Below are 10,852 nucleotides of genomic sequence, written 5' to 3'. Positions count from 1 at the left end.
CCAAAAATATAAAAGGGCCTCACAGAGAGACTGGTTTACTATATACAATTATTCATAAGTTTCTAAACTTCCTACACAATAATTAACAAAAAAAGATAATTACATAAAAATATAAACATGTGAAAATATGCAATAGAGTCTCTGAAAGAGTGAGTGAAAACATACCTAATATTTTTAAGGATTGAATATGAACTTCAAACTTTGACTTCAAAATTTGCAGGTCTGATGTTTTACTTCATTGCATTGACTTTTGTCATTGTTGTTCATTGTTGTTGGAAAAGTTTTCACTGGAAGGGGAATAGAAAATCCAAAACTGATAAAGACATCAATCCCCAATTGCCTTTATGCTCCTCATGTGGCATCCCTCATCCCTGCCACTAAGGCGGAAATGCCCACAAGTCGCAACATGGTTAAAAACACAAACCCCAAACTTTTAATTAAAATTGACAACTTTCAAATGTTTGATAGTTACAGACAGAACTATCATAAGACAAGCCAAGTTTCCCCCACACTGGATCCTCCTACCTGGACCACAGCTAATGGGGTCAGATGGTTTTGCCAAAGCACTTATTACCCAAGCATTTATAGATGGGAGAACCCTAATGGAATGCATGGAACTACTAAACCCTAGTGGCCAATTCAGCCACTAACTTGCGAGGAAGAGATGTCTAGTTAAGAAGTCTAGTTAAGAAGGAGAATGTCTCCACATAGAAGACAACCAAAAAATCGAGATCAAAGGAACTCCTAATCCTAAGGACCACAGTTGAATACCTCTCTTCCTGCCTTGGATGGATCATAGGAGAGCCTGTCCTTTGAATAGAGAGAGATTAACTATTTTACAGATGAATAAACATAAATTACATGTGTCCCTCTAGAAGCCCCTGAAACAACCCAGTTTTTGTAATTAAAAAGAAGACTGGGTCCTAGAGACTCCTCCAGGATCTTAAAGCAATTAATAAAGCCATGAAAATTTGGGGTTTGCCTCAACAAGACCTCCCTTTTGTCTTTGTAAACCAGTAAATACCCAGTATTAGGACTTTTTTATTTTTTGCTATTTTTCAATACCACTCCATGAACAAGACTGCAAATGAATCAACACCTCAGGTCAAGCTGATAAATATGAGTAGAAAATAGTCCCCCCAAAGTATAGCTAAAAGCCCCACCATTTGTCAGGAATTGTACTAAACCCCTTGTTAAATCAAGTCTCCACATCTACTGTTTGATAGATGACTTATTAATGTGGAAAGACAAAAGAAATGATCAAATTTTGTCCTGAGGCTCTTAAGCAACAAGCCATAAAGGCTCTAAAAGAAAGAGGCCTTATGATAGTAGACGATAAGGTCCAACTTGAAACACCCATCATGTTCCTGGAAACAGATTACTCTAGTCTCAATTTGGCAGCAAAAGCTATTATTGACTCCCCGAATTCATTAACCCTAAACACCCTTCAAAGATTTAGGGGAAATACGAACTGACTGAGAACTTTGCTCCTCAAAGTTACCAGTCAATTATAGATAGCCCCTACTTGATTTACTTAAAAGTGCTTTAGAAAAAAAAAACTCCTCATTTTGTTCTCTGAAGCTAGCAGTGAAAGAAGCCCCTTTTCTATTAACAGCTACATTAAAAAAATGCTTCTCTGGAATTTTTTATATCCAAATATCCATTTGTTATAATCCAAAACAGCTGATCCAAGTCCCTACATTTAACTCCTTTCCCACTGTGGTCAGAGCTCTATATTAACCTCAAGAGACTTTAGAATGGTTCCATATACCGGTAAAAAGAACTTCTCAACTATTAGCTGATAAAATAGGGAAAAAAATGTAACCTACATATCATCAGAGAAGAACCTTCCATAATTACACTGCCCATCCCCCTCCCAGACATTCAGTGGCTTCTAAGAAACCACACTTCTTTTCCTAACATCCTCATTGTCTTCCCAGGACAACTAGATAAATGCTACCTAAAGGATAAATTCCAACAACCTTATCACTTTTTGTATGACTCCCCACTTTTTCCCATTATCCTGTATCCCATGGGCTCCTATGACCTTTACAAATGGGGGACTATAGAGGGCTGCCTATGCAATTTATTTTGGAGACAATGACCCTGAATACCATCTTTTCTTCCTCCCATGCAAATCCAATTCAAGGAACTGTATGCCATTTCCTGGGTTCTTCTTTAATTCAAAGAACCTTTTAAATTCAGACAGAATTTATGCAGTTAACTGGCTCCCCAGCTAGCCTGCTCTTATGTCAAGCTTGATGGCAACCCCCTATCCCCACTACTGTTAAAAATTTCCAATATATTTCAAATAAGAACATGCCCCATTTTAATCAGCCATTTATGTGCTCCTTCATGGGCCCCTTTCTAATGGCTCTGTTTTATTTAATAAGAGTGCCACAACTGAGACCTTCTCTATGTCACCCCTCACTACTAAGAATTCCATCAGCTAATCCTTACAAATTTAAGAAAACTACAATTTAAATTCCCCCCAACATCTCCATAAGACACCTTAAACACATTCTCAAAACTTGTACTTTCCTAATCCACACCCTGATATAAAACAATTGGGCCCCAATCACAAATACCTTAAAACCAATGTCCTATGGAAGATGGACACATACTAATGTCACACATATTCAGTTATTTGGTAAACAAAAATTTGTATTCATCACTGTTGACACCTATTCTCGTTTCATCTTGGCACAGATTAATAAGAATTTAAAGGAACTAATCACGTGATCTTCACTTTCACTATTATGGGGACCCCTCTCTAGATTAAAACTGATAATGGACCAATTTTTTTTATCTATTTATCTATCCATTTATTTATTTGGTGTGGAGGGGAGAGATGTGTACACACCGTGGGTCATTTAGAAATCAGAAAATCACCCGCAGAAGTCAGTTCCCCCCCTCCGTCCATTAGCTCGGAGACCTGGATAGAGGTGGGCAGTCCTTGGGCTTCCCACAGGTCAGGGAACCCTGATTGCTCTTCGAGCTAATGGACCAATTATTACAAGCCACCAATTTAAAAAAAAAATAGTGAGATTTGGAAGATGGTCCATTATACTGGTATCTCCCACAATAGTCAGGGCCAAGCCATTACTGAAAGGGAATACCATACACTCAAAAAACAATTTATCAAACCAACACAAGGCTCCCTGCCACCAAACATTCAATTAAATCTGGTGCTATTCACATTCAGTGCGCTAAATGTCAGCAAAACCCAGGGCCAACCTTCCCCTCCATCATTGTCTGTCATTGGGGCCCATCACATACACCTCCCATCCTGGTCCAATGGAAGGATCCATTTGATGGGTGTTTCAAGGGACCAGACCCCTTACTAACTGTTGAGAAGAGATTTGCTTGTGTTTTACCACAGGACAAAACTTTCCCTGTCTGGGTGCAAACTGCAATGTTTGACATAGCACTTCCAGTCAAAAAGATGGCATGTCTATTGATCACAGAGAAAACAACAGAGACATCCAGGACACGAGACCAGATTACCTGGAATGGTGTCCATGCACTCATAAATACAGCCCAGCTAAACTGCCGCAACCCCCAAGTTCCTGTTAGTTATCCTCATAGATGTCTTTACCCCACTAAATAACAATACTTCAGCTATACCTATCCTCCCTACAGTATGCTCTGACAGTTTTATATCAGGGAAGTACACCAGAAAAGGAATCAAATAATAGAGACGGAGATTGCCTACTAGTAGAATGCTAAAAGCTCATACAATTTCCAGTATACCCAAATGCCAGCAACAGACACACGGATGACGTTGTCTGCTTCCTTTCTGACAGACAGACCCATCATGTCTCAAGGATGTAGATACCATGGGAATGCCACTATTAATACTTGCCATATAGATCAGTGTTAGCATTGCAGAATTTTAAGAAAATCAAATGGATGTCTAGTAAAAGAAAAGCTTATTATCCTGCCCATGAAGATAAAGGCTTTGGTGCGCATTCGCTGAGCAAATGTTCATGAAGTCAACATAGCAACAGGACCCACCTATACCGTTTATGTGTAATAAGTATCCTTCTAGCACTTCTAGGCTCAAAATTTTACTACACATGAAGTATATATTTTGATAATTCCAGAATATTATAGAAACTGGGATATGTGGCAATAGCTAGCTCAAATGACAAAAAGTAAAAATATATAAATAAAAATTAAGAAAAAAATAAAGCCAATCTTAAAGAAATAGTTTGAAATCTAAATGAAGAATGAGACTAAAGTATCTAACATAGTGATAAGAACATAATAAAGACTCACTAAATGATAAATTTTATTGTTGACCTAAAAATAAACAATTGGTTTATTTTTGTTGAATGTGTACTCCATGAATTGCAAAATCTTTAAAATTCTATCTACCAATATTCCCTCAGTAGCAAAAAGAGAACTTGCAGTATTTGAGCACTTTGGTAATGTTTATTAAAGGAATAAAAGTTTCGGATATTATAAAAATGAAATATGCTAACTGAAGGAATGATTTGTAAGAACTTTCATATCAAAAGTGACCACCACGAACTCACATGAAAGCAAAGGCAGGATTGTCAGTATGTGAGACACAGAAGCTACTTGGAGACACTTGTCAAAATTTTACAGACTAAGTAGAAACACTCATTTACTACTTTTTATATATTATATTTCTCTATAAACTGTTTTTAAGCAAAGCAATTTCTTTTTCTTTCTTTTTTTCATTTTAGCTAGAGCTTTTGTTTATTTTGTTTTTTTTTTCTGAACTAGTCATTGGCTTAAGTAATTGTAATTTTCCCAGTTTAATGTTCTTGTCTTAACTGGTAGATAGCTATGTGCCACGATTCCAAGCTAATATTAATGACTGGTATTTAAAAAATATATACAAAAATGGTTTCTGTTATATATAGTATCCTGCTACATATGTCTACTCCATAGCTGAGTTTTTCTATGCAAAATAGTCTTAGAGAATCAATTAAAATTCATGAAACAGAAACTTACATTTGGTTACTAACAAATTTTAAGAAGGCAGTAAGGCTTCTGACATTCCATGGACTCAATAAGTAGTAAAGAAGCAATCACAAGGAAATCTGTGGAGATGTATCTGATTAAAACCACAGGTGCCATTCCTAGGCATTTCTATGCCTTCATTAAGTAAAGAAGAGAAAATCACTCCTCCATCAACCAGGCAATCTATGAAACATTCTGCAGCAGGAGCATTTTTGGTGATCTGCAGAGATGCTGGGTGAAGCAGAAGGCATGCTTCTTTTTGTTGCCACTAGTGAGGCGGTGCTAGGAGTTTTAGGGAACATATTCATTGCACTTGTGAACTGCACAGAGTATTCCAAGAACAAGAAGCTCTCTAAGATTGGATTCATTCTTACTGGCTTGGCAACTTCCAGGATTTGTCTCATATGGATAATAACTTTTGACATATATACTAAGTTATTCTCTATACGTACACTTACCTATTTCAACCTTTATGAATGCATCAATTACCTATGGATAATTATGAATCACCTGAGTGTCTGGTTTGCCACCAGCCTCAGCATCTTCTATTTACTGAAGATAGCAAAATTTTCTCACTACATATTTATCTGGCTGAAGAGGAGAAATAACAATGTTTTTACTTTTCTGGTAGGATGCCTGTTTGTCTCACTGTTTATTGCTATTGCACAATTTGTGAAGATGGTTAATGATATCAAAATGCAATACAGAAACGTCTCCATACATGTTCACCTAGAGGAAAATGAATTACTTATTAACCATGCCTTTTTTCAACTTGGAATCCTTTTCTTCTTTATGATAGCTGTCATTGCAAGTCTCCTGCTAATAATTTCTCTTTGGAGACACAACAAGCTGATGAAATTAAATGGCTCAGGATTCCGAGACCTCAACACAGAAGCTCATATGAAAGCCATGAAAGTTTTAATTTCTTTTATCCTCCTCTTTATCTTGTATTTTGTAGGTTTGGTCTTAGAAGTATTGTGCTTTATTTGGAAAGAAGACAAACTACTAATAATTCTTGGTGTGATAATTGTACTCATGTATCCATGCTGCCATTCTTTTATTCTAATTCTAGCAAACAACCAGCTGAAGAAAGTCTCTTTGGAGTTACTGAAGCAATTAAAGTGCTGTGACAAAGAAGAACTCTGGGACACAAAACAGTGTGGCATGAAAATGAATGCCCTGGTTTAATCTGGTGAGAATATCCTTGAAGACTTTTTTCACATGCACTAGTCCTTATAAGAGTTTTTAGTTGAAACATCAAACACTAAAATATCCTGAAATTGCTTTAACTATATCTTGGAGCTCTTTCTCTGCAGCAGGATTTTTTACTCCACATGCAAGTTTTGCTGTTCAGTCAGCCTCCTGATGCTGTAGCTTCTTCATTCAAATTTGCCAGTTAAGAAATATTAGCCTGCAGGCCCTTCTGTGTAAAAACTTCTGTGATGGTTGTCAAGTTGAAAATATCTGAAATTAACTACAATTTAGAATTAGAGGACAGACTTGTGATCTGTTACTTGAGACTGGAAGACAGCAGACTTTGATCTGGATCTTGAGGTGAGAATGACACACACCTTTTCTAGGATACACTTTCTTTTAGAAGTATACATAAGGACAAAGGAAGAAAGAAGGGTTCATTCTTTGCCTGATTACCTCGCCTTACCAGCATATTCATTCCTTCACTGGCACTGGAATCTATTTCTTCTGAATTCCAACATATACAGACTAGCTGAGACACCCAGCCTTGTGAGACTGAGCAACTACTAAATTCTTGGTCTTTCCATTCATAGCTAGACATTGTTGGACTCCAGCCTGTATGTCACTCCAATGGATAGGTAGGTAGATAGATAGATAGATAGATAGATAGATAGATAGATAGATAGATAGATAGATGATAGATAGTAGATGGATGGACCGACGGACAGACGGACGGACGAACAGATGGACAGACAGATAGATAGATACCAAGACAGACAGCTGTGGTCACCTCCTGCATTTACAACATGGAGCTGAAAAAGAGAAAAGAAAGCTTCTATTGTGCCCAGTTTTACTTCTCACAAACTTACTGTTGTTTTCACCAAATAAATGACTAAGTTCTTGTTACTGGTGGGTGTTTGATGTAGTAGCAAGGGCTGCAATAGTAGACGCAACTCTGAAAAGTAAGTAGAGAAACAGAGTCTATGTTTGGGAAAAGGCCTATAGCACTGATGAAAGGAGTCTTCATACACTTCTGATTCATTCTATTGAAATGGGTCTATGTCACATCAAATAGTATTGAGGATAGAGTCTGCTGAAGAGCACAATCAAAGGACTTCACATCACGTCTAAGCAAAGCACAGAACAATATGCCAAGGGTAAGGCATGTGTGAAGTTTGCATATACTTATACATAAACAAACACATATGCATGTATGTGTACAGAAATTTGTACTCAATATGTTTGAACACTTCATTCAAACTTAATTGTTATATACAGCCTAATGTATGGAGTTTGTATGTTGTCTTTGGCAAACTAGAGCATGTATCAATTTTCTGAAGCCTAGATATTTCATAAAGGCATGGTTCATTTTCTCTGAGATGTTTCCAAATCAATACTTATATTTTAACTAATAAGTTTGGAATGTACAGAAAGAAAAGAGATGATAGGAAAAGAACTAAACAAAACTAATTTTAAGAAAACTTCTAATATCACCAGGCAGTGTCAAACAAATTTACCAAACTGACTCATTAGAAATTTTATAACTTATAGTTTAAGGATCTATGGAGTGTATCCCAATTACATTAAAATTGTTATATTTCTCATATTTTAAAATTTTTAAAAAGTATATATAATTATATGTTTTGAGTTATCTAGACTAGGCAATCTTACAGGTTTATAACAATATATATTTATTATATTATTTAAATTAGCTTCAATTTCCAACTGTTTCAAAACAAATCAACAATAATTTCTGTGAAATATGAAGACTGAACCTTTATGTATTAGATATTTTTAATGCTAACTTTTCAAAAATACCTTCGCATTGAATATGTGGTTATAATTCCATAGAATTATTAGTTAATTGCAAATGCATTTTAGGGTTATTTATTTTGTTCTTATTCTTATAGATTATAAGGTTTTCTTAACATCTGGTAAATATTTTATACATTAATACTAAATTTTATGTAATTTTGACATTTTCCCTTTGTTTTTAAAGTTTCAAAAATCATATTTTGACTTACAGGAACTTATTTATTGAGTATTTGCTTTCTGGTCTCTCCTGTGGCTATTTTTATTGTTCGTATTAATTTAACTGTATTGGTGTCTATTCTTATTGTACCAATAGCTTATTACTATAAAATAATATAGATTGATTTAATTTGAAATTAGACAATAAAACTGGGTCCTGGTGGTGCATGCCTTTAATCCCAGCACTTGGTAGGCAGAAGCAGGCAGATCTCTGTGAGTTCAAGGTCAGCCTAGTCTACAGAGTGAGCTCCAGGACAGTCAGAGCTGTTATACAAGAAACCCTGTCTCTAAAAAAAAAAAATTAGACAATAGAAAAGTAGAAAAGCAAAAAGGTTACAAATACTTGAAATATTTCACTAACCATTATTAATATATTTTCACATCAATGTTAAGAAGAAAACAAATAGATGGTGGATGATACAAAATACAGAGATGGTAAACACAGGTTATGGTAGACAGGTAATAAATACAGATAATAAATATTTTGATTATATCTATCTATAAACTGTAAGTATATTTCCTTTCTCTTTCGATAATAGGAGTATAGGCGATTTGAGTTAACTTTTTAAAGTGGTCTATAAATTCCTAAATATTTTAAGTAATAACTCTTGTAGCCAGAAAAACACATAATTTAATAAATGTTTAATAAAAATTAATTTAATAAACATTAACATGTCTGAGAAATATGTGTGGTGAAGTCACTTAATGAGAGACTTATAAGTCTAACTGAAATGCTGATGCCTTTTCAGTTCTTGTTTCTACTTAGATGCTTGTGATATTTTTTTCCAGATTATTGAATTGGTATTCCTGGGTTTTGTGATTTTAATTTGATCCCAGTTTATTTGAACTTTATCTATGGTAGTTTTTTTTAGGATGCAATATAACTTTTATTCAAAGATATCTGCAAATTGCTAGAATATTCCTTGATTTATTTCTGATGATTTAAAAAGAAAAAGCAGTTCAAGTCTTTTCCAGTGAACATGTCTCTGGTGTCTCCACCCGTTCCTGTTCTGGGCCCTCTGTTTAAGGGAAAGTATAAAATGGCTGTTTCTGTGTGGTCCCATCAAGTCCTGTCCAGCAGCTAGAGTCCCTGGGATAACTGATGCTCAGAAGAGTGTGATCAGAGACCACTCCTGACTTCCTTGAGGAGTCAGTTGAGGAAAGAGCATCTGTGTTGTACTGCTATCTGTATGGTGGTCAGACTAACACAGAAGAAAAATTCAAGGTTTCACAAGGACAGACTTGTCTCACTGTGGTGAAATGACACTGTGCCACGCCATCAGAATCACTGTCTCTCTTTGCTCTTTACATTGCTTCATCTCAAATGCATGGGCAGTGAGGAAGCCCAGCAAGCAGTCCAGAGAGGGAGAGTCAAATGGCAGAGGTGGGTGAGCAGGAGAAGTCACTATCAGACAATTGGATGAGCAGATCTCCCAGGAAACTGCCTGACTTCAGAAAGAACTAGAACAGAAAGCTTTGTGTTGGTGAGGTCCTTCTCTCTGGGTCACAAAGACATATTTCTTTTATTACTCAACATTGTAAAAGTTTCCATCCCAGGCCCACGCAGATTCACAATGAGTGACAGAGCTGGCTGCCAATTCACTCAGACATGACGGAAGTTCACTGTGATGAGGTTCTTTTATCTCATTACCATAATTTAACAGAATCAAGGCACTGCCTGGACATCTAGTGAGGATGATGTTGGGTGAAGATTGCTTGTTTGTTCCCTGCCACCCGGACTCAAAATAACCACACAGAAGCTACATTAATTGCAATACTGTTTGGCTGATAGTTTAAGCATATTTATGACTAACTCTCATATCTTAAATTAACACATTTTCATTATTTTATATTTTACCATGAGGAGTGTGGTTTACTGGCAAGGTTCCAGAGTATCTGTCTCCTGCAGTAGCTACACAGTATTCCATTGACTCTGCCTTCTTTCTCCCCAGTATTCAATTTAGTTTTCTTGCCTCACTCTATTCTGCCAAGCCACTGGTCAAAACAGCTTTATTCATTAACTAATAAAAGCAACACATATACAGAAGGACTTCCCATACCTTTAGGGTATGGGAAAAGGAAGGTTTTAACTTTAACATAGCAAGATTACATACAACAAAATAATGATGAAGCAAGAATTATCATAATATTTAGTCCATTTACATTTGGCAAATTAAGGAAAATACTCTATCATCTATCCTATCTTTGTGAGTCTAAAGATTTATATATAATCTATCTTTTATAATTGTAACTATCTTTCTTCAAGTCCATCAAAGACTCCAGAAGAATATAATATTACCTAAGTAAACAGTACATTATAAAAACCTTCCAAAACTCTAGAATTGGCAGAAACATCTTGCTGCCTGGAAAGTCACCCAAAATTATTCTATAACCTTGGGGCATCTAGTCTTCAGATTACAGGCCCATAGAATACAGCAGACTTTTCCATGAATCAGGAAATTTAAAGATCTCTTCTGCCTTGTAATGGCAAAGTCCATCAGTTGCTTTCTTCTGTGTCCTGCAGAATATCTGGCAGACTCTTTCATGAATCAGGAACCCTGAAGGATGGTCTCACCTTTTGGAAAGATCAACAGTCATTTTTCTGTGGGTCCTACATGTCCAGTTCATACAG

At 36.0% G+C, this 10,852-nt stretch overlaps 1 protein-coding gene across 1 annotated transcript; it reads left to right on the top strand.

Annotated features, from left to right (window-relative positions):
* The first annotated feature begins 5,223 nt into the window (after window positions 1-5,223).
* Window positions 5,224-6,183, top strand: LOC121436517 (taste receptor type 2 member 104-like). Its single transcript, XM_041636500.1, has one exon. The coding sequence runs from the start codon at window positions 5,224-5,226 to the stop codon at window positions 6,181-6,183; it is 960 nt and encodes a 319-aa protein (XP_041492434.1).
* The last annotated feature ends 4,669 nt before the right edge of the window (window positions 6,184-10,852 follow it).

The sequence above is a fragment of the Microtus oregoni genome, unplaced genomic scaffold, assembly GCF_018167655.1.
Source record: "Microtus oregoni isolate MIOR12 unplaced genomic scaffold, Mior012 000002F_ref0000024, whole genome shotgun sequence".
Lineage (NCBI taxonomy): Eukaryota > Metazoa > Chordata > Mammalia > Rodentia > Cricetidae > Microtus > Microtus oregoni.
This window is presented reverse-complemented; position numbering and strand designations above follow the sequence as displayed.